At 42.1% G+C, this 24454-nt stretch overlaps 1 protein-coding gene across 1 annotated transcript in view; it reads left to right on the forward strand.

Moving 5' to 3' along the window:
- Positions 1-24454, forward strand: part of f11r.1 (F11 receptor, tandem duplicate 1) — a 36913-nt gene that overhangs the window by 11002 nt on the left and 1457 nt on the right. The window contains exons 2-9 of the mRNA XM_055942930.1: positions 5994-6056; positions 6206-6322; positions 6533-6673; positions 10214-10416; positions 20792-20894; positions 23430-23537; positions 23828-23840; positions 24122-24179. Of these exons, the coding sequence (XP_055798905.1) occupies positions 5994-6056; positions 6206-6322; positions 6533-6673; positions 10214-10416; positions 20792-20894; positions 23430-23537; positions 23828-23840; positions 24122-24179 (806 nt within the window). The remainder of the gene's footprint in view (positions 1-5993; positions 6057-6205; positions 6323-6532; positions 6674-10213; positions 10417-20791; positions 20895-23429; positions 23538-23827; positions 23841-24121; positions 24180-24454) is intronic.

Below are 24454 nucleotides of genomic sequence, written 5' to 3' on the forward strand. Positions count from 1 at the left end.
CTAGTATCATCAGGAATTTGCCCCAAAATAGTAGGTTATTCTGTTTAGTCGTCCAGGATTTCAGTTTTCATTTAACCCATCTAAACGGTAGGCTACAGTTCCCTTGACATGCCATAGGTCCATCTGAAATCGTCTTGTGACTGTAGAATGTGTGAAGTTACACCAGGAACGCACAATCCCGCCATCAGTGCTCAGACTGTCCGCAATAGGCTGAGAGAGGCTGGACTGAGGGCTTGTAGGCCTGTTGTAAGGCAGGTCCTCACCAGACATCACCGGCAACAACGTCGCCTATGGGCACAAACCCACCGTCGCTGGACCAGATGGGACTGGCAAAAAGTGCTCTAAACTGACGAGTCACAGTTTTGTCTCACCAGGGTTGGATTAGCGTTTATCGTTGAAGGAATGAGCGTTATCGAGGTGGAGGGTCAGTCATGGTCTGGGATGGTGTCACATCGTCATTGGACTGAGCTTGTTGTCATTATAGGCAATCTCAACGCTATGCGTTACAGGGAAAACATCCTCCTCTCTCATGTGGTACCCTTCCTGCGGGCTCATCCTGACATAACCCTTCAGCATGACAATGCGGCCAGCCATACTGCTCATTCTGTGTGTGATTTCCTGCAAGACAGGAATGTCAGCGATCTGCAATGGCCAGCGAAGAGCCCGGATCTCAATCCCAATGAGCAGGTCTGGGACCTGTTAGATCGGAAGGTGAGGGCTAGGTGACTGATAGCTTTATAGTTGTTATTTTTTAGCCATTTTACCCAGCCATCTGAGATGTTCTGTCATAATATCCATGTCTGTGCCCAAACAATTCGAGCTTCTACCTTTAAAAAAAATCTGTCTATCCAGAAACAAGTCTCTTATCGTTGCAGCTTGTTATAGATCCTCAGCCCCCAGCTGTGCCCTGGACACCATATGTGATTTGATTGCCCCCCCATCTACTGTCAGAGTTCCTACTGTTAGGTGACCTAAACTGGGATATGCTTAAAACCCTGGCGTCCTACAATCTAAGCTAGATGCCCTAAATCTCACAAGTTATCAAGGAACCTACCAGGTACAACCCCAAATCCATGGGGACCCTCATCGATATCATCCTGACCAATTTGCCCTCTAAATACACCTCTGCTGTCTTCAACCAGGATCACTGCCTTATTGCCTGCTTCCATAATGGGTCTGCGGTCAAACGACCACCCCTCATCAGTCAAACGTTCCCTAAAACACTTCTGCGAGCAGGCCTTTCTAATCGACCTGGCCCGGGTATCCTGGAAGGATATTGACCTCATCCCGTCAGTAGAGGATGCCTGGTTGCTCTTTAAAAGTGCCTTCCTCACGATCTTAAATAAGCATGCCCCATTCAAAAAACGTAGAACTAAGAACAGATATAGCCCTTGGTTAATCCTAGACTTGACTGTCCTTGACCAGCACAAAACATCCTGTGGCTTACTGCATTAGCCTTGAATAACCGCTGTGGTATGCAAATTCAGGGAAGTCAGGAACCAATATACTCAGTCAGTTAGGAAAGCAACGGCTAGCTTTTTCAAAAAGAAATGTGTATCCTGTAGCACTAATTGCAAAAAGCTTTGGGACACTAAAGTCCATGGAGAATAAGAGCACCTCCTCCCAGCTGCCCACTGCACTGAGGATAGGAAACACTGTCACCACTGATAAATCCACGATAATCAAGAATTTCAATAAGCATTTCTCTATGGCTGGCTATGCTTTCCACCTGGCTACCCCAACCCTGGCTAACAACTCTGCACCCCCGCAGAAACTTGCCCAAGACCCCCCCTGCTTCTCCTTCACCCCAAATCCAGACAGCTGATGTTCTGAAAGAGCTGCAAAATCTGGATCCCTACAAATCAGCTAGGCTAAACAATCTGGACACTCTATTTCTAAAATTATCAGCTGAAATTGTTGTTACCCCTATTACTAGTCTGTTCAACCTCTTGCGTATCGTCTGAGATCCCCAAAGACTGGAAAGCTGCTGCGGTCATCCCCCTCTTGAAAGGGGGAGGCACTCTAGACCCAAACTGTTCAAGACCTTGCCAAGTTAACAGATCACCGACCATTTTGAATCCGACCGTACCTTCTTCACTATGCAATCTTCCCAGCTGGTCATGGGTGCATCTCAGCCGCGCTCATGGTCCTAAACGATATCATAACCCAAGGCTTTCGACTCTGTCAATCACCACATTCTTATCGGCAGACACAACAGCCTTGGTTTCTCTAATGACTGCCTCACCTGGTTCACTAACTACTTCTCAGCTGGAGTTCAGTGTGTCAAATCGGGGGGCCGGGTGTCCGGACCTCTGGCAGTCTCTATGGGGGTGCCACAGGGTTTAATTCTCGGGCCGACTTTTTTCTCTGTATATATCAATTGATGTCGCTGTTGGTGATTTTCTGAGCCACCTTTACACAGATGACACCATTCTGTATACATCTGGCCCTTCTTTGGACACTTAACAAATCTCAACAAGCTTCAATGCCATACAATACTCTTTCCGTGGCCTCCAACTGTTTTTAAATGCTAGTAAAACTAAATGCATGCTCTTCAACCAATTGTTGGCTGCACCCACCCGACTAGCATCACTACTCTGGACGGTTCTGACTTTATGTGGATAACTACAAATACCTAGGTGTCTGGTTAGACTGAACTCTCCTTCCAGACTCCCATTAAGCACCTCCAATCCAAAATTAAGTCTAGAATCAGCTTCCTATTTCACAACAAAGCCTGCTACACTCATGCTGCCAACATACCCTTTTAAAACTGACTAACCTACCGATCCTTTACAAAATAGCCCCTAACACTCTACTCAGACTACATCCAGTTTGCTATCACAGTGCCATCCCGTTTTGTCACCAAAGCCCCATATACTACCCATCTGCGACCTGTATGCTCTAGTTGGCTGGCCCTCGCTACATATCCGGCGCCAAACCCACTGGCTCCAGGTCATCTATAAGTCTTTGCTAGGTAAAACTCTGCCTTACCTCAGCTCACTGGTCACCATAGCAACACCCACCCGTAGCACGTGTTCCAGCAGGTATACTTCACTGGTCATCCCCAAAGCCAACACCACCTTTTTGGCTACCTTTCCTTCCAGTTCTCTGCTGCCAATGACTGGAACGAATTGCAAAAACCACTGAAGCTGGAGACCCATATCTCCCTCACTAACATTAAGCATCAGCTGTCAGAGCAGCTTACCTATCACTGTACCTGTAAATAGCCCATCCAAGAACCTCATCCCAATATTGTTTTTTGGGGGGCGCTTTTGCACCCCAGTTACTCTACTTGCACATCTATCACTCCAGTGTTAATGCTAAATTGTAATTATTTTGCCTCTATGGCCCATTTATTTCCTTACCTCCATACTCTTCTACATTTGCACACACGGTACAAAGATCTTTCTGCTGTGTTATTGACTTTACATTTAGGTGTAACTGTTTGTCGCTTTTCTTAATCTTGGCCAAGTCACAGTTGTTAATTTAACCAGGTGTGAACAAGTTCTCATTAAGTTAAAAATCATAGCTAGCTATTTTTAAGAGGTTTTCAATTGGCATCTCTCCCCCTGTTCAGTTCCAGGTGGGGACTGGATTAGGTGTGAGCAGTGCAGGAGGTGGGCTCATGAGTTGTGCTCTAAAAACATTTCATCAAATACCTAGTGTTAACTTTAGCTGTTTATTTCCATGTTTTATTGTTCTTAGCGTGACCTTCGTCCCCATTTGCAATTTTGAGACAAAAAGCAATTAGACATTGTTCTTGGGGGGGGCTAGAAACGGTGACTAACCCCATTCTGTACAAATTTGCACAACTGCAGCATTCAAATGAGGCTGAAATGAAAATTAATGGGACTGTAGCGACTGTTGCATCTAAATCCGGGGTGTTTATTTTCGATTCTGCGTGGATTGACACGGTAATAACCTAATTTGAGAAATGATGAAGGGGAAAAAAACCGGACCCCTCTGACGCAGTACGTTACATCGTGAAGTGTCACGACGTAACGTACAGCGTGCATTTGCAACTCATTTTGTGCCTTACAGCCTCTTTCCACCAGGGGTAGCCTTTCTCTCTCTTGCATATTAAAAACAAAGGGACAGGGTAAGAGGGATACCTAGTCAATTGTACAGCTGAATGCATTCATTTTGTCATCACTGCAATCCATCAAGACTTTCAAAAGCCGCGACAGCCACTGTTTAATTCTAAGCTTTTAGCACCGCCCTAAAAACCTTATTCAAATTCGACACAAACCTTCAAATGGGTATGTATTATCACATTAAATAAACTCTATACTGTTTTATTTACATTTTAGAGGTGATAAGTTGGACAGATCGGGTGAAAAAAGCAGTTTCTCCACAATTTTCACTATCACACAGGTTTCACTTCCCCACCTACCATTTTTTTAAAAGACCCGAAGGAGCTTATTTCCTTCAATCATGCAGAGATGGGCATCTTGAAGGTCTCGTCGTTGATTTTGCTGAAAGGGGAGAAATTGTGCTTTACAATGGTATTGATATTACAGTTGACCTGGAAGTATTATGTTTTTGGGGCGCTAAAATAAGGTCAATATTACAGACCAAGGCGATGTACAAAAGTGCGTTGGTTACAGTTACCCTACTCATCTTGTTGGCTGGTGGAAAAAAATAATAACATGTGGACAGTTATTCCAATATCTTCAATATGCGCTTCGGATCTGGATAAGGATGCACTCAGTTGTGTCCCCGATGTGTCTTCACTTGTAGCCTCAGAGACCCAATCAAAGATTTTTATAACTAAATCAAGATGGACAACAGCCTGTCATTTCCATTGAGAACAGATAAGTCATAGTGGGCAGCATAAGCAAGGAGGTGGGCAGATCCAAGCATGAGTTTGCGAGATCCAATTGTCCCGTTGTAGCTTAAATCTGCATGTTTCAGTTGGGGAATGCCTACTCTGAAGTGCACATGTGCAATTACTCAATTTGCTTTTGCACTCCTAAACAATGCACTTTTGTTTTTCAAACTTTGGCAAAGGCTAAAGTCTACGAAATTGTCAACTCTGGTCATAAGATTCTAGTTTGGGGAACTGTATTTAGATAAAATGTTTCATCGATGAGAATGTGCGGGATGTAGGCCAAAATCCATCTACTCTCACTGCGGCCGCTGGGCTTCCCCTCATTACCATATTTGGTAGTGAGTGGAAACGCTAAGCGGAAGCTTCAAATTCATACATCCATAGAACAATAAGACATATTTCAATCTGTGATCCGGTCACGGCGAGCCATGTGAGTGAGCAATGCTTCGGCACGCAGAAGGGAATTAAAATCATTATTATACAACGGCCACTGGCCGCAAAAGGCATGGATGTTTTTTAGGTGGCATTACAGGCACACAAAGGGGATGCAGCCGGAAATTTGAGTTATTGTGAATGACACTGTTGAAGTGTGTACAGCCTGCGCAACTGTGTTTACAGAGTTTTCTATCCAAATCTACTAATTACATGCATATTCTAGCTTTTAGGACTGAGTAGCAGGCAGTTTACTCTGGGCACCTTTTTATCCAAGCTACTCAAATAAGTTAAGTCAATAAATTCACTTTCGTGCAAAAAGAAATGTTCTAGACCCAACCATGGCTCTGTATAGCCTATCAGCTGTAGTTACATAGACCCGAGGACACAGAACGGGACCTGACCCGGATCCGAGGGTCAACTACAGTTTTTCCTACCCCAGACCCGTGAAGTCCACACCCTGTGTGCTTCAGGCCATTGGTTGGCACATCACCAGGCATGCTCTTAGGGCTTTAGAGGGGAGCAGGTCATTATGACTCCCTGATTTAAAATTGAAAGGCTTTAGAGTTCAGCGGAAACCAAAACAGTCATCTCGGCAGGTGTTTATGTTAATGGTAGATGGTGGAGTTAAGACTTGAGCACTTGGTGTTTGAAAACCGACGATGCAATGCATCCCTCAAGTAATTTCACATCTTTAATGTCTCTGATCTCTCTACTTCTCTCTCCCCAGGTATAGACTGTGCCTTCACAGTCACAACCAGCAATGCAGATGTGAGGGCTAAAGAAAATGAAGGTTAGTCGTGGAGAATGGAAATGAGCTATCAATTGGCATGTTTTCTGTGGTCTGTTGCAAGGAAGGAATACAGAATATTATATTGAGAATGTTTAATTGTGTTTGTCCCGCAGCTTTGTGGTTTAAACTGATCAGACTGTTCTCTACAGGTGCTGATCTTACCTGCACTCACACTGCTGACTTTGGTGCAAATGCCAGAGTTGAGTGGAAGTTTAAGGACATGAAGGGCTCTACAACTCATGTCATTTTTGATGGGAAACCTACCAGTAAGTACATCAACTTTTCAGACGGTTTGTTTATTCCAAAGAAATGCATTACGTATGGCTCTTGTATTTGTAGGACTTGTGATTATTTGCTTGTGTATTCATCCACGTTAACGGTTAGACCATTCTTCTATTCAAACCCGAACACTTTTGTTATCCCTACAAATGAGTGACTGGCCATTCCTCCAGTATAACGTTTCCTCCCTCTCTCAGCACCGTATGCCAGCCGTGTCAAAATGTTTGATGGGGTGCTGAGGTTCATTAACGTGACGCGGAACGATAATGGGGAGTATTATTGTGCCGTGTCTGGTAGTCAGAAGTTTGGGGAGGTCAAAGTGAAGCTCACCGTTTTAGGTAAGTACAATCTAGAGGACTGTTATTAGCATGTTGTTTTAACCACTCCTATACAAATTGTAGATTATCAGATACTCAACAAGGCCTGATTTTTCATTATTACTGAAACGGGACCCAAGTGTTGCATATAAAGATCCAGTCATACATTTTTTTGAGGCCCCTTACATTGCAGTGTTGTGATCCAGAAATCCATGCAAAATGCATGGCGCATAGAATTAAAAAGGTATTGTTGATATTTTTCTTAATTAGCCAGGTTCTTTTACATGGACGATACACAGGAGATAAAATAAGACGAGTACTATAAACAATAGAACACTGAAAAATCTGGGAAACCAGGCCTGGTAGTCATAGCTGACTTTAAAAATACTTTTGACTGGAATTACGACTGAAGTACGACTGGAATTTATATAAATGCCTGGAATATTTCAATTTTGGATAATCTCTTGTACAATGGACTGAAATTATGTTCAGTGCATTATGAAAGTATTCAGACCCTCTGACTTTTTCCATATTTTGTTACATTACAGCCTTATTCTAAATGGATGAAAAAATTCTCATCAATCTACACACAGTAACCCAAAATGACAAGCAACAAGGTTTTAAGAATTTTACAAAGTTATAGAAACATTTAAACTGAAATCATATTTACTTAAGTATTCAGTCCCTGTACTTTGAAGCACCTTTGGCAGTGATTACAGCCTTGGGTGTGAAGCTACAAGCTTGGTCCACCTGTATTTGGGGAGTTTTTCCCATTTCTGCTCTGCAGATCCTCTCCACTGCATAGCTATTTTCAGGTCTCTCGAGATGTTCGATCGGGTTCAAGTCCGGGCTCTGGCTGGGCCACTCAAGGACATTCAGAGACCTGAAGCCACTCCTGCGTTGTCTTGGCTGTTAGCTTAGGGTTGTTATCCTGTTGGAACATTCACCCCAGTCTGAGGTACTGAGCGCTTTGGAGCAGGTTTTCATCAAGGATCTCGCTGTACTTTTCTCAGTTCCTCTTTCCCTCGAACCTGACTAGTCTCCCAGTCCCTGCCTCTGAAAAGCATCCCCACAGCATGATGCTGCCACCACCATGTTTTACTGTAGGGATGGTGCCAGGTTTCCTCCAGTCCAAAGAGTTCAATCTTGGTTTCATTAGACCAGATAATCTTGTTTCTCATGGTCTGAGTGTCTTTCGGTGCCATTTTGGCAAACTCCAAGCTGACTGTTGTGCCTTTCTTACTGAGTGGCTTCCGTCTGCCTACTCTACCATAAAGGCCTGATTGGTGGAGTGCTACAGAGATGTTCTTCTGGAAGAGTCTCTCCTCCACAGAGGAATCATGGAGCTCTGTCAGACCATTGGGTTCTGCAAAAATGTCTAAACCGGTTTTCGATTTGTCAATATGGGGTAGTGTGTGTAGATTGAGGATTTTCATTAAAATATATATTTTAGGATAAGGCTGTAACATGGAAAAAGTCAAGGGGTCTGAATACTCTCTTAATGCACTGTATCTATGTATTAAGGCCATTGAAATGTGAGCTATTGAAATCATATCAAACAATCCCAAGGGTCTAGATATCCAGGGCTTAAAAACAAGGGTGTCATTGTATGCAGATTCAAGTTTTCTAATATATCCACAATTTTCCTCCACAGCGTCATAGAGGATCTAGATACTTTTCTAACCGCTCTGGATTACAATGAAATTATAAGTGTACTATTACATATTAGATCACCAAAAATTTGACTTACATTACCGTGTAGTTTACCAATAAAATTGTCTGTGGACATACTCAGTCTTAATTTTTCAGGATATGATCTCGGTACAATATATTTTAATAGAAAGTTAGCATAAAAATAAATAAGAACTTGCTACCATGGAATGGAAAATACCTGTCCATCTTGTGTGAAAAATCACCCTGATTTAACTCTTTAGTCATATCCCAGTTTAACTATTTACGTATGGCCTTGCCTATACCTAGCAACTTGTTTATAGTTTTTTTTTAATTATGAAGAAAAAAAAAGTATATATATTATTTGGAAACGGAAAGCCAGACACAATTGGACGGGCCTATTTATATAATGAATATGAATTCGAAGGGCAAATATTATTAAAGCATTCAACCTCACTAAAGGCATGAGTCATATGCATATCTTTTGTATCTGAAGTTGTTCTTTATCAGATTAAAAATATCTCGCCCCATGTTCAAGAATGGCCTTTTTCCCCCTTTATTCAGATTACAACCTCTCACTTTCGGTTATTAAAAATGAATTCTCAAATATCGCATTTTTTTCTCAAAACAAGCTCTAGAAAGTTGGTTGCTATTTCAGTTTAATCCACCAGGAAAGACAGAAAAAATATTATGGTTAAACTCTAATATACTAATGGATAAAAACAAACATTACTTTTGGAATAAATTAAATCTTTTGTCAACAATATAAGAAATAGGACTGGTGGAGTTAAGTCACACATGCAGCTAACAAAAATATGGAAATATCTGCTCTACCCAAATTTACAACCAAGTAATTGCAGCATTACTGCAGAAATGGAAGAGTAAAGAAGTTGTCGGTCGGCCATGCATTAAAGACTAAAATTGGCTAAAGGAAATTGTGATTAATAAAGTATACCAGTTTAATTTAAAGACATGAATTGCCAGCTGTGCCACAAAGATTGCAAAATACTTAAAGTTTTATGAACTGATGACGCCGGATTCAGAACTTAGAATTTTTGTGTGTGTGCGCACGTGCCAGCTCTGCAGATTTTACTCCGAGACATTCATTAGATAATTTGATTTGGTACTGTCTAATATATATTTAAGCTTGTTTTTGTTCTGAAGGATTGGATTAAAAACAAACTAAAGATCACTATTGTAAAATGCACTCTGTAAAATGTATATCGTATGCATAAACTGTAAGGGGAAGCCTAAGTGTTCCATTAGTTAACTTCAAGTAGGGGAGGGGTGGTCGGGTTAGGAGAAAATAATATTTACAAAACATTATATAGTACCAGTCAAAAGTTTGCACACCACCTCCATTCCAGGGTTCTTCTATATTTCCTACATTGTAGAATAATAGACATCAACTATTAAATAACACATGGAATCAAAGTGTCTAACCTCAAATATATTATTTGAGCTGAGGTATAGGAATTATAGGACTATTTCTCTACACAATTTGTATTTCAAATACCTTTGACTATTGGATGTTCTTATAGGCACCCCAGAGGTGCCTTATTGCTATTTTAAAATGAATAGAACAGTAAACAAGTGTTTTATGCGTCATACTCGTGGTATATTATCTGATGTACCTACAGCTGAAATTCTGTTTCAGCCAATCAGCATCTAGGACCCAAACTACCCGGGTTTATTATTACATAAGAGCTAGACACTGCTTTGAGGGATTATCTTCGTCGGAGTTCAACTGAGAAATTATATTACCTGTAAATGTTATACACAGGATAGAAACTCCCTTGTAATGTGACAATTCTATGACCCTGTGTGAATTGACTCAGGATACCACGACAATAAGATGTCAGTGTAACACTATCTTCCGTTTTCCTGCAGTGCCTCCATCCATGCCTATGTGTAGGGTCCCAGCCTCTGTGACAACGGCGCATAGCGTGCTGCTTTCCTGCTATGATGCCCAGGGGTCACCTCCCCCTACCTACAAGTGGTACAAAGACAATAACCCTCTCCCGGAGGACCCCAGCAAGTTCGCTGCCTTCAAGAACTACACCTACAAGATCAACACTCTCAATGGCAACCTGGTCAGTGTTGCGGCATCCTATTCAACCCAACTCTCATTGCTAGGCCTACACAACATTAACCTGGGTCATATTCATTGCAGCACATGGGAACAAAACGTTTTGTGTACACGTACACAATTATGCACTTGATTTAAGAATTGTCGAGGGTAAGCAGTCTGCTTATATCCATCGTGGTCCTCTTTTCATGATAGTGTTTGGCGTATGTGACCGACCGCCTTGATTCGATCTAATGTAGCAAAAATGGAATGGTGTTTGAAATTGTGTTTTTTACATTGGATAAAAGCAGACACACACAGGGGCTACAAAATGGTATATCATACACTGCATTTGAGGAACAATGGGAAAGTAATTCTGCTTTGAATGTTGATAAACTTGTAAACTCACTTTTGACAACATGACCTTTTGAATGTTTTGGTACCTACTGGAGAGCTCTCCTTTTGTATACACCATTCAGCATTATTCACACCCTCTTAAGCTTTAGCCGCACCCATCTCTAAGGGTTGATTCGAGCGTTCTGTCGTAACAGTCAAGCACCCAAGCCAACTGGCTAACAGTTGTCGCATTGACGTTCTATTAAAATGGACACGTGTAGTCTTTTGCCAAGACATGTAGCTAGCAAGCTAAGCAATGAACCATAATCACCACTCAAGACATTTTTTTCCCCTTCATGCTGAGTGGTTATTGAAAGGGAGAGGGCTGGAAAGATAAAAAAAACAACAACACATTGACAATATCATCCATTCTCATTGGATGTAATAACATACTTTGTTTGCTTGCTGTTAGAGGTAAAACATTACTTTGAGAAGCTCCACAGGTCATTAGTGGTGGTTCATTAAGCCAATCAGAAATACTATCAGGGTATGTTTTATATACCTACATTTGCACGCAGGCCAGGTAGCCTGTAGGCCTACTTCTATGCGTGCTCGTCCTTACTCAACATTGACAGTAGTGCTCCGAACAAAAGACGATGACTAAATTGACAACTCGTAAATGGAATGAAATAAACCAAAGCTTTTCTCTTGTGTAGTATATGTTGTGCTCGGTGCAAACAACCTCTCCACTCTGACAATGAGAACGGCAAAAGACCGGAATAATGTTGAATGCATTAACAGATTCACATAAACAAACATTGTAGATTACAAATTATAGGCATTAACGGTAAATGTAATGGGGGAATTGATATACACTAACAATCAAGTCTAACAATTCACACAATGAAAGTGCACAAATTGGCAGGAGTCACATTGAGACGTGCAGCCTGTTCTTGGACTGTGCCATCCACGCGGCCTCCACAATGGATTAGTTCACTCACATGGGTGCGACTCAGACAGGTGTCTCGTGTGCCATTTAAAAAAAAAAAAACGAATAATAATAAAGTGTGCTACTTCTCGAATACGAAATGTAAATCTTGGTCGACCAATAGCCTATTGACCAAACAGTTGACTAATTGGGGTCCGTCCAACATCCTTCATATCATTTACAGTACAAGTCAAAAGTTGGAACACCTACTCATTGAAAGGTTTTTCTTAATTTTTGCATTTTCTACATTGTAGAATAATAGTGAAGATGCAAACTATGAAATAACACACATGGAATCATGTAGTCACCAAAAAAGTATTAAACGAGTCAAAATATATTCTATTTTTCTAATTAGCCACGCTTTGCACACTTGACATTCTCTCAACCAGCTTCACGAGGAATGCTTGTCAAACAGTCTTGAAGGAGTTCCCACATGAGGAGCACTTGTTGGCTGCGTTTCCTAAGCTCTGCGGTCCAACTCATCCCAAAACATCTCAATTGGGTTGAGGTTGGCTGATTGTGGTGGCCAGGTCATCTGATGCAGCACCTTGGTCAAATAACCCTTACACAGCCTGGAGGTGTGTTGGGTCGTTGTCCTGTTGAAAAATAAATGATAGTTCCACTATGCGCAAACCAGATGGGATGGTGTATCGCTGTGGTAACCATGCTGGTTAAGTGTGCCTTGAATTCTAAATAAATCAGTGTCACCAGCAAAGCACCCCCACACATTACACCTCCTATTCCATGCTTCACAGTGGGAACCACATATGCGGAGATCGTCCATTCACCTACTCTGCGTCACAGAGACACGACGGTTGGAACCAAGAATCTAATTTGGACTCATAAGACCAAAGGACAGATTTCCACTGGTTTAATGTATGTTGCTCGTGTTTCTTGGCCCAAGCAAATCTTCTTATTGGTGTCCTTTTAGTAGTAATGTCTTTGCAGCAATTTGAGCATGAAGGCCTAATTCAGTCTCTCCTGTGAACAGTTTCTGTTACTTAAACTCTGCATTTATTTGGGCTGCAATTTCTGAGGCTGGTAACTCTAACGAACTTGTCCTCTGCAGCAGAGGTAACTTGGTTAACTTTTAGAGGTCGACTGACTAATCGGAATGGCCAATTTTTGTATTTTATTTTATTTATTTAAATTTTTTTTTTTTTTAAATTTTGGCCGATTTCAAGTATTTTTGGACACCGATTTTGCCAATTTTATTATATTTCTACACCTTTATTTAACTAGGGAAGTCGGTTAAGAACACGTTCTTGTTTTCAATGACGGCCTAGGAACGGTGGGTTAACTGCCTTGTTCAGGGGCAGAACGACAGAGTTTTTACCTTGTCAGCTCAGGGATTCAATCTTGCAACCTTACAGTTAACTAGTCCAATGCTCTAACCACCTGCCTTACATTGCACTCCACGAGGAGCCTGCCTGTTACACGAATGCCGTAGAAGCCAAAGTAAGTTGCTAGCTAGCATTAAACGTATCTTATAAAAAACAATCATTCAATCATAATCACTAGTTAACTACACATGGTTGATATTACTAGTTTATCTAGCGTGTCCTCCGTTGCATATAATCGATGCGGTGGCATTCGCAAAAAAGGACTGTCGTTGCTCCAACGTGTACCTAACCATAAACATCAATGCCTTTCTTAATCAATACACAAGTATATATTTTTAAACCTGCATATTTAGTTAATATTGCCTGCTAACATGAATTTCTTTTAACTAGGAAAAATTGTGTCACTTCTCTTGCAACAGTCAGGGGATATGCAGCAGTTTGGGCCACCTAGCTCATTGCAAACTGTGAAGACTATTTCTTCCTAACAACTGCAGCCAACTTCGCCAAACGGATGATTTAACAAAAGCGCATTTGCGAAAAAAGCACAATCGTTGCACGACTGTACCTAACCATAAACATCATTGCCTTTCTTAAAATCAATACACAGTAGTATATATTTTTAAACCTGCATATTTAGCTAAAAGAAATCCAGGTTAGCAGGCAATATTAACCAGGTGAAATTGTGTCACTTCTCTTGCGTTCATTGCACACAGTGTCAGTGTATATGCAACAGTTTGGGCCGCCTGGCTCATTGCGAACTAATTTGCCAGAATTTTACGTAATTATGACATAACATTGAAGGTTGTGCAATGTAACAGGAATATTTAGACTTATGGATGCCACCCGTTAGATAAAATACGGAACGGTTCCGTATTTCACTGAAAGAATAAACGTTTTGTTTTCAAAATGATAGTTTCCGGATTCGACCATATTAATGACCTAAGTTTCGTATTTCTGTGTTATGTTAAGTCGATGATTTGATAGAGCAGTCTGACTGAGTGGTGGTAGGCACCAGCAGGCTCGTAAGCATTCATTCAAACAGCACTTTCGTGCGTTTTGCCAGCAGCTCGTCACTGTGCTTCAAGCATTGCACTGTTTATGACTTCAAGCCTATCAACTCCCGAGATTAGGCTGGTGTGTAACCAATGTGAAATGGCTAGCTAGTTAGCGGGGTGCGCACTAATAGCGATTCAAACGTCACTTGCTCTGAGACTTGGAGTAGTTGTTCCCCTTGCTCTGCATGGGTAACGCTGCTTCGAGGGTGGCTGTTGTCGATGTGTTCCTGGTTTGAGCCCAGGTAGGAGCGAGGAGAGGAACGGAAGCTATACTGTTACACTGGCTATACTGTTACACTGGCAATACTAAAGTGCCTATAAGAACATCCAATAGTCAAAGGTATTTGAAATACAAATTGTGTAGAGAAATAGTCCTATAATAACTACAACCTAAAACTTCTTACCTGGGAATATTGAAGACTCATGTTAAAAGGAACCACCAGCTTTCATATGTTCTGAGCAAGGAACTTAAACGTTAGCTTTCTTACATGGCACATATTGCACTTTTAATTTCTTGTCCAACACTTTTTGCATTATTTAAACCAAATTGAACATGTTTCATTATTTATTTGAGGCTAAATAGATTTTATTGATGTATTATATTAAGTTAAAATAAGTGTTCATTCAGTATTGTTGTAATTGTCATTATTACAAAAAACAAAATAATTGTCCGATTTGATCGGTATCGGCTTTTGTTGGTCCTCCAATAATCGGTATCGGCGTTGAAAAATCATAATCGGTCGCCCTCTAATTCCTTTCCTGTAGCGGTCCTCATGAGCCAGTTACTTTTAGCGACTGCACTTTAAATTATCCGAATTGACTGACCATGTCTTAAAGTAATGATGGACTGTCTTTTCTCTTTGCTTATTTGAGCTGTTCTTGCCATAATATGAACTTGGTCTTTTACCAAATAGGGCTATCTTGTCTTTTCACAACACAACTGATTGGCTCAAACACATTAAGCAGGAAAGAAATTCCACAAATTAGCTTTTAACAAGGTGGCACACCTGTTAATTGAAATGCATGAAGCTGGTTGAGAGAATGCCAAGCGTGTGCAAAGTTGTCATCAAGGCAAAGGGTGGTTACTTTGACATTATTCAAATATAAAATATTTTAATTTAACACTACTTTTGGTTACCACATGATTCCATGTTATTTCTTAGTTTTGACATCTTCACTATTCTACAATGTAGAAAATAATACAATTTAAAGGAAACCACTGGAATTAGTAGCTGTCAACTTTTGACTGGTACTGCATGTGCAGCAGGAATAACCGAAGCTCTAGCACGCTCCCCTATGGCACTCCACAGCTTATGGGTTTGGCCTTGGAGGGCAAACCATTTACTTCACCCTCATGTTCCCTCCCTAGCAAGTAGGACATGCATGCATACAACCCATTCAAGAGTGGTACTTCCCAACCCGGAGCCTCTAACTTGGCAAGTAGGAATTTTATGATTAACTTTATCGAAAGACTTGAGGTCAAGCGGCACCATTATCAATCTCCTTATGTGGACATTTTTAAGTATGAGTCGGTAGAGTATGATTTTATGAACCTTGACTGGAATTAATGAATGAGATTTACATACAAGTAGAGCTGCTCATGAACCACATTCTAAGATTTTGGTCTTGACAGTGAGGATGGAGACTGGCCTGTAGTTCCCATGTTTGGTCTCACTCGCCCCTTGTGCAAATTAATGACTGGCCATTTTTCGTTTGGGAATGTACCTAGCTCAAGAGGTTAATTACGTGAGTAATACATGGGGCAATTTGAACTGCTGCGTCTCAACGACCTTGCTGGTATAGCATCCACGCCAGTGGCTTTGGAGCAGTTAAGCTCCACTAGCATTTTAGCTACCTTGGCTACATAAACACTTTTTAAAGAAGAAAAGAGTTGGGTTGGCGTAGTAGCTCTTGAGTTGTTAATTCCCAAACAAGTGGTGGGTAAGTTGCTAACCAACTTATTGGCAACAGAAGTAAAACATGAGTTGCATTCATTAGCCACCGTTTTGTTGGAAACCAGCCCACTCATAATGTCTAGGCAATACTATTAGATTTGTTTTTGGCAGAGTTACTACATCCTAATTCTTAGAATACATTTTTGGGGCTTTTGTTCTCCCTCTTGGCTGTTATCTTTTTCTGAACATCATTCCTCTTGAGCCCTTTTTATATAAAAGGAAGTCAGAATGATCTTGGGTTTTACTAAACTCAGCAAAAAAAGAAAATCCTCTCAGTCAACTGCGTTTATGTATAAATATTTGTATGCATATAAGACTCAACAGACAAACTGAACAAGTTCCACAGACATGTGACTAACAGAAATGGAATAATGTGTCCCTGAACAAAGGGGGGGGGGGGTCAAAATCAAAAGTAAATTAGTATCTGGTGTGGCCACCATCTGCATTAAGTACTGCAGTGCATCTCCTCATGGACTGCACCAGATTTGCCAGTTCTTGCTGTGAGATGTTATCCCACTCTTCCACCAAGGCACGTGCAAGTTCCCGGACATTTCTGGGGGGGGAATGGCCCTAGCCCTCACCTTCCGATCCAACAGGTCCCAGACGTGCTCAATGGGTTTGAGATCTGGGCTCTTCGCTGGCCATGGCAGAACACTGACATTCCTGTCTTGCAGGAAATCACGCACAGAACGAGCAGTATGGCTGGTGGCATTGTCATGCTGGAGGGCCATGTCAGGATGAGTCTGCAGGAAGGGTACCACATGAGGGAGGAGGATGTCTTGCCTGTAACACACAGCGTTGAGATTGCCTGCAATGACAACAAGCTCAGTTCAATGATGCTGTGACACACCGCCCCAGATCATGACGGACCCTCCACCACCAAATCGATCCCGCTCCAGAATACAGGCCTCGGTGTAACGCTCATTCCTTCGACGATAAACGCAAATCCGATCATCAACCCTGGTGAGACCACTGCGACTCGTCAGTGAAGAGCACCTTTTGCCAGTCCCGTCTGGTCCAGCGACGGTGGGTTTGTGCCCATAGGTGACGCTGTTGCCGGTCATGTCTGGTGAGGACCTGCCGTACAACAAGCCCTCAGTCCAGCCTCTCAGCCTATTGTGGACAGTCTGAGCACTGAGGCAGGGATTGTGCGTTCCTGGTGTAACTTGGGCAGTTGTTGCCATCCTGTCCCACAGGTGTGACGATTGGATGTACTGATCCTGTGCAGGTGTTACACGTGGTCTGCCACTGCGAGGACGATCAGCTGTCTGTCCTGTAGCGCTGTCTTAGGCGTCTCACGGTACGGACATTGCAATTTATTGCCATGGCTACATCTGCAGTCCTCATACCTCCTTGCAGCATTCCTAAGGCATCTTCACGCAGATGAGCAGGGACCCTGGGCATCTTCCTTTTGGTGTTTTTCAGAGTCAGTAGAAAGGCCTCTTTAGTGTCCTACGTTTTCATAACTGTGACCTTGTTAGTGTTTTAACGACCGTTCCACAGGTGCATGTTTATTAATTGTTTATGGCTCATTGAACAAGCATGGGGAAACAGGGTTTTAACCCTTTACAATAAAACTGAAGTTATTTGGATTTTTACGAATCATCTTTGAAAGACAGGGTCCTGAAATATTTATTTATTTCTTAAAGGCCTTCCTTGATTTAATGACTAAACCAAGGGCTAGATCTTTTCTTTACTCTGACTTGCCTAATAGGAGCCAGTTCACTTTACCAAGGTGTTTCCTAAACATGTTAAAATGATTGGCTAATTTGCCAATCAGTGTTGAGCTGAGCTCAACTGTGGGTTGTCCTGGCACAGCAAAACCTCCCTCACGGGAGGCCAGTTTGGATTTGGCTTCACACCAATCAAATCACATCTAAAGCAAAATGTCATTGTCAGAAAAACGTGTCAGTTTCTGGTCTGCTTGTGTTGTCCTGCTGTAGTAGTAACTTGCTAAATTGGCCGTTGTGTTCTTGACTTCTCTGTACAGGCCAATGATTATGAAGGCGATTTTCTGATTTAACCATACATTTCATATTGTGCCACTGGCCTGAGACAATTTGAAGTTCAATATGTAGGCTCATGTTAACTAGCTAGCTTAATGGCAAAAATGAACCAGCCAAGTGTGAGGAAGTTAACGTAAGGCTACCTAGCTAAATTGCTTGATGGCCTATAACATCAACTAAAAGCGTACTGTGTGACATTTCTTTACTTGTGCACTAGGGCTGACGTCAATTTTTTTGGTCTTTAGGCTGTTGGTCGACCAATTTTTATTTAGATATATATATTTGCTCCCATCTTGGTGAACTAATCCATTTCGGGGGCCTAAACTAAAAGCCAATTTATGCTTGATCCGAAAATGTAGTCGGAGGGTGTGACGCAGTTGCGGAGCCTCAATAGGCATGCAGAGTCCAAGTCCAGCTCTGTACAGCATCGCCATGCGCCTCCCAAATTTTGTAACAAAGAGGAGGTCCCTGCATTGACATGCTTGGTTAACGGTAGGTAGGGGTGTTAAATAAAAATCCTGTATAAACACAAACTGTTTGACAACAGGTCTGCATTGCTCCAAGAAGCGCAATAAGTATGCCTGACTTCTGCTGAGGCCATATCACCATAAATGCTGCATGGCCAATGCATGCTTCTCCCAAATGCACAAAGCACTTCTCTCTCCAGAATGTGCGCACTCCCCACCAATTTGTGCAGTCATTGTTTCACAACTTCATGGTGTGAATTGTTTGAATGTTAGTGTATAACAATTCCCCATTTTACATGCTGTATCACCAGTAGTGCATTTACTGTTAATTTCAAATCTACAATGTTTTACTTTTATTTACGGTCATTTATTTTAATGCATTCAATATTATTATTCCAGTCTTCCTGTTCTCATTGTCGGAGTGGACACATTGTTTGCAGAATGCACAACCTATGCTACACTTGTGAGAAACAAGTTTTGATTAATTTCATTCCATTTATGAATTTAGTTATTTTTTTGTTTTGAGCGCTCCTGTCAATGTTGAGTAAGGGACGCGCACACACAGAAGTAGGCCTATAGGCTACCTGGCCTGCGCACAAATATAGATGCATGAACTGCTTAATGAAATTGAAAATAAAATAGGATCACGTTTAAAAGTAATACTGCATTCTAGCTATAGTATTTAAGACTTATTGGAAATAATAATCTGGTCAATCTGACAGCAGCAATAGCCAATTCTGTCTAGAGACCATTCATCCCTTAAGTGTGCCCATCACTGGTAGCCATGGCACAGCTGATGGTCTCCCCAGGCCAGGTGCGCTCCCTGCTGCGGGTGTTTCCAGACCCGGCGCCGGGATAAAGTGACTAAGGGGGCAGTTGAAATCGGTGAGGGGGCACAAATTTTTTTTTGGGGGGGGGGGGGGGGGGTTCTTGCATTGGAAAGTAGTAACCTAGTTATTTATGAATATCAGTTTGACTTAGAATACTGACATAACTGCTAATGCAAACGAATGAATGCGAACAGAACAAAGCGGCGATACCAAGTAGGCTTAGTAAGCCAAATATCAGATCGATACAGGCTCGTTAACAGTAAACAGTAGGCATGCGTCAAACATGGATAATCATGGTGTTCGTGAGTTCAGCAACACGCTGTGATATGGCACATTGGAGCCTTAGCGGGCGATTTCAGTTTGCAAAAACTGGCGCGCGACAGCTCCGCTTCCACCAAATCGGGTGTTGCTTAGATCCAGCAGCGGTTTCACCTTCTATAAAGTCATGGTTCTCTGTGTCAAGGGCACACAGGGCCTCCACCAGTTGGCTATTGCCTTCTCTGTTCTTGGTGACATGTCAGAACGATGCCGTTTTTTTCTCCTCTGTCCTGCTGGCCTACTGTACTGTCTACCACGTATTGCCGGAGGGTTGTACTTGCATAACGTTGTCATTTGCTCGGAGCTGGTGGCGCGTTAGTGCCGCTGACACTGAACTGTTACCAAATGCTTTTCGAAGTTGCTGTCACACCAACTTCTGGATGCACTGCGGACCACTGACTTCACTGTAAAGATCTGTTGCTGTCACACCAACTTCTCGATGCACTGCGGACCACTGACTTCAGTGTAAAGATCTGTTGCTGTCACACCAACTTCTCGATGCACTGCGGACCACTGACTTCAGTGTAAAGATCTGTTGCTGTCACACCAACTTCTCGATGCACTGCGGACCACTGACTTCAGTGTAAAGATCTGTTGCCTGGAGTAATTAGTTTGAAGGATCACGACGACTGATGTGCACAATGGTGGCTGTAAACGTTCACCGCCTTCAGCAACCCTGTAGTCTCCAGTCTTACTCTGTTTTTTACGAACACTTGCATTTAGTGCCCGAGGAACTCCAGTGCTGTCAACTTTTAACATCCACTGACACAGTAGCAAGGTGTCCCCTTCTACTTTGGCTTTGTTTGGGTACTTTATCAAAGCCAATTTCTGATATCCATCATGGCATTTTAGCTGGTTTGAGCTAGCTAAATAGGCTACGGCTAATAACACGTGTGCTGTATAGTTAACTCCTATGATCATTGGGATGTCAAACAGACTGACCATAGTTGGCTGTATAGCACAAATACATCTGGTACCAGGCTAACACAGCAGTACTGTGTGGTATTCAACGTCAAGTCTCTTATTTCAATTGTTTCCCCTTTTTTATTTTTTATTTAAATTTCATATCAGCGCTTGTAAACGCCTCGTTCTATCCCTGCAGGAGTTTCCGTCTGCTTCTAAGATGGATACAGGAGACTACAGCTGTGAGGCTGCAAACGACGCCGGCCCTGCTAAACGCTGTCAGGCTGTCAGAATGGAAGTCCGTAAGTGCTCTTCGTTTTCTATGGATAGGAGAATGTCAAGGCAAAGGGTGGCTATTTTGAACAATCTCAAATACAAAATATATTTAGATTTTGTTCAACACTTCTTTTGTTTGCATGATTCCATGTGTGTTATTTCATAGTTGTGATGTCTTCACTATTATTCTACGATGTAGTAAAAATGAAGAAACCCTGGAAGGATTAGTTATTTTTTGATATACAGTACCAGTCAAAAGTTAAATCATGATACTAATCGAATACAGAAATTATTTCCGACCCTCATGCCTAATGTGAATCACTCTTATTTGGTTTTGATAGCAGCCTACTGGCCTAATACAAAAATGTGAAGGCGATATAGGAAAGGGTTTCCTTCATTCAAATGTAGGTCATACCATACACAGGTAAATCTAGATAATCCTGTTGCAGCAGATTCACATTATGTACACCTAAAATATTGTTATGCTGGTTTGGTTGGTGGATATGTTTCCTAACAACCCCTGGAATCAAAGTTTTTACATCAGCACAAGTGCTTTTACTATAACCAGACCTAGATGTGGGCGGCAGATAGGTTAGAGCGTTGGGCGAGTAACCGAAAGGTCGGTGGTTCGAATCCCGGCGTCAACGAGGTGAAGCAAAGGCACTTAACCCTAATTGCTCCAGTGGCAGGTGACCTTGGCCGTGACCCCACTCCCTGCAGTTGTCTCGGGAACTTGGGATATGCAAAAACGATTTATTTATCCAGTACGTGTGTGTGTGTAATAAGCACCCCCCGAATATTATCATTATTTGCTTTGGTCTTTATGGCATAGTGAATGCACATATTCCTTTTACACTCAATGACAAGGATGTTAGGCTATTTCCCTCTCCCATTTTGACTTTGTGAGCCAGGGTAATTCAAAGGAAACATGTTTACATTTGCCAAAACAAGTGAAATGAAGAAATACAACTGAGAATAAACAAATTGAAACTATTAGAAATGAATAATGAACATTGCACTCAACAGGTTTAGAAAAGATACATTTCAAGTGTTATAAACTCAGCATAAAAATAAATGTCCTCTCAACTGCGTTTATTTTCAGCAAACTAGATTCAACAACTGAGACAAACTGAACAAGTTCCACCGACATGTGACTAACAGAAATTGAATCTGTCCCTGAACAAAGGGGGGGGTCAAAATCGAAAGTAACAGACAGTATCTGGTGTGGCCACCATCTGCATTAAGTACTGCAGTGCATCTCCTCCTCATGGACTGCACCAGATTTGCTAGTTTTTGCTGTAAGATGTTACCCCACTCTTCCACCAAGGCACGTGCAAGTTCCCGGACATTTCTGGGGGGGGGGGGGGAAATGGCCCTCACCCTCCGATCCAACAGGTCCAGACATGCTCAATGGGATTGAGATCAGGGCTCTTCGCTGGCCATGGCAGAACACCGACGTTCCTGTCTTGCAGAAAATCACGCACAGAACGAGCAGTATGGCTGGTGGCATTGTCATGCTGGAGGGCCATGTCAGGATGAGCCTGCAGGAAGGGTACCACATGAGGGAGGAGGATGTCTTCCCTGTAATGCACAGCGTTGAGATTGACAACAAGCTCAGTCCGATGATGCTGTGACACCGCCCCAGACCATGACGGACCCTCCACCACCAAATCGATCCCGCTCCAGAGTACAGGCCTCGGCGTAACCCCCATTCCTTTGACGATAAACACGAATCTGACCATCACCCCTGGTGAGACAAAACCGTGACTCATCAGTGAAGAGCACTTTTTGCCAGTCCTGTCTGGTCCAGCGACAGTGGGTTTGTGCCAATAGGCGACGTTGTTGCCGGTGATGTCTGGGGAGGACCTGCCTTACAGGCCTACAAGCTCTGTCCAGCCTCTCTCAGCCTATTGCGGACAGTCTGAGCACTGATGGAGGGATTGTGCATTCCTGGTGTAACTCGGGCAGTTGTTGCCATCCTCTACCTGTCCCGCGGGTATGATGTTCGGATGTACCGATCCTGTGCAGGTGTTTCACTTGGTCTGCCACTGCGAGGACGATCAGCTGTCTGTCCTGACTCCCTGTTGCATTGTCTTAGGCGTCTCACAATATGGACATTGCAATTTTTTACCCTGGTCCTCATGCCTCCTTGCAGCATACCTAAGGCACATTTAAAATACGCAGATGAGCAGGGACCCTGGGTGTCTTTCTTTTTTTCAGAGTCAGTAGAAAGGCCTCTAGTGTCCTAAGTTGTCATAACTGTGACCTTAATTGCCTACTGTCTGTAAGCTGTTAGTGTTTTAACGACCGTTCCACAGGTGCATGTTCATTAATTGTTAATGGTTCATTGAACAAGTATGGGATAGTGTTTGAACACTTTACAATAAAGATCTGTGAAATTATTTGGGTTTTTACTAATTCTTTGAAAGACAGGGTTTCTTTTTTTGCTAAGTTTATCTGCTCGTGCAGTGTTTTAGCAATGTGCAAATGGTTGTAGTGTGGGAAGATGCATCAACAGATACATTTTGGTGGAATTTACGCTCCTTTTTTCCTCTGTCTAGGTGACATCAACACTGGAGGTATTGTTGCCGGGGTGATCGTGGCTCTCCTAGCCCTGGCCCTGCTGGGCTTTGGACTGTGGTACGCCCGCCGCAAAGGATACCTGCCTAGTGAGTTCACACCCCCTAACCACTCCTGGTCATGTATTCATAAAGTATCTCGAAGTAGGAGTGCTGATCTAGGAACAGATTGGGCTTTTAGATCATAATGAATAAGATTGCATGGACAGAAGGGACCTAATTCTAGATCAGAACTCTTATTCAAAGACATTTTAATAAATACGGGCCCAGATCAGTGACTGAAACATTATGAACTGCAAGTTATAACCTTCAAATTCAAATCATCATACAATTGTCTCTACATTTAATTCACTTATTTTTTGTTGTTGTTGCCCTCACAGAAAAGAGTGCAAGGTAAGTGGACTCTTTAATAACTGATTACTTTGTCTGATCATGTTAATGCAGGACTTAGCAAATTGGATTTCAGTGCCAGTGTCAAATTACATCTGTGTCCTCCTATGGTTTCCTCAGCCCCTGTTGCTGAGGGCTTAGTTAGGATGCTTTTTAATTAAGGATTTTATGTAACATTTCATAAAAAGAGAACATCATGTAAATAATACAACAGAGTACACTTTAAAGTGGCTGATGGCTTTGTAGATGTCACTGTAGGCTCACTTGGTGTGTTCCTCTTACAGCCAACCCAAACCCTCAGTGGTCTACCAGCCAACATCGGAGTATGGCGATGAAGAGGATGTAAGTTTCATCGGTCTTTGTAATGTCTTTACAAGTCTGGTGCTTTTTAGACATTAATTTCTAAGTATTTCTTCCATTTCTCCGGTATGTTTGTAACATTTTAGCAAGCAGAAGATTAATTCAAAAGATAACAGGCAATATTGTGCTGAAAATAATTTGTATATGCTTTTGTTTTCTCTCCTCTCAAATTCAATTTCTGAGAATTAGATTATTACGATTGTATTGTTTCGTTGTCAGGGAAATATAATATTTAGCAGATTCTTTTATCCAAAGCA

This window comes from Salvelinus fontinalis, chromosome 13 (assembly GCF_029448725.1).
Source record: "Salvelinus fontinalis isolate EN_2023a chromosome 13, ASM2944872v1, whole genome shotgun sequence".
Lineage (NCBI taxonomy): Eukaryota > Metazoa > Chordata > Actinopteri > Salmoniformes > Salmonidae > Salvelinus > Salvelinus fontinalis.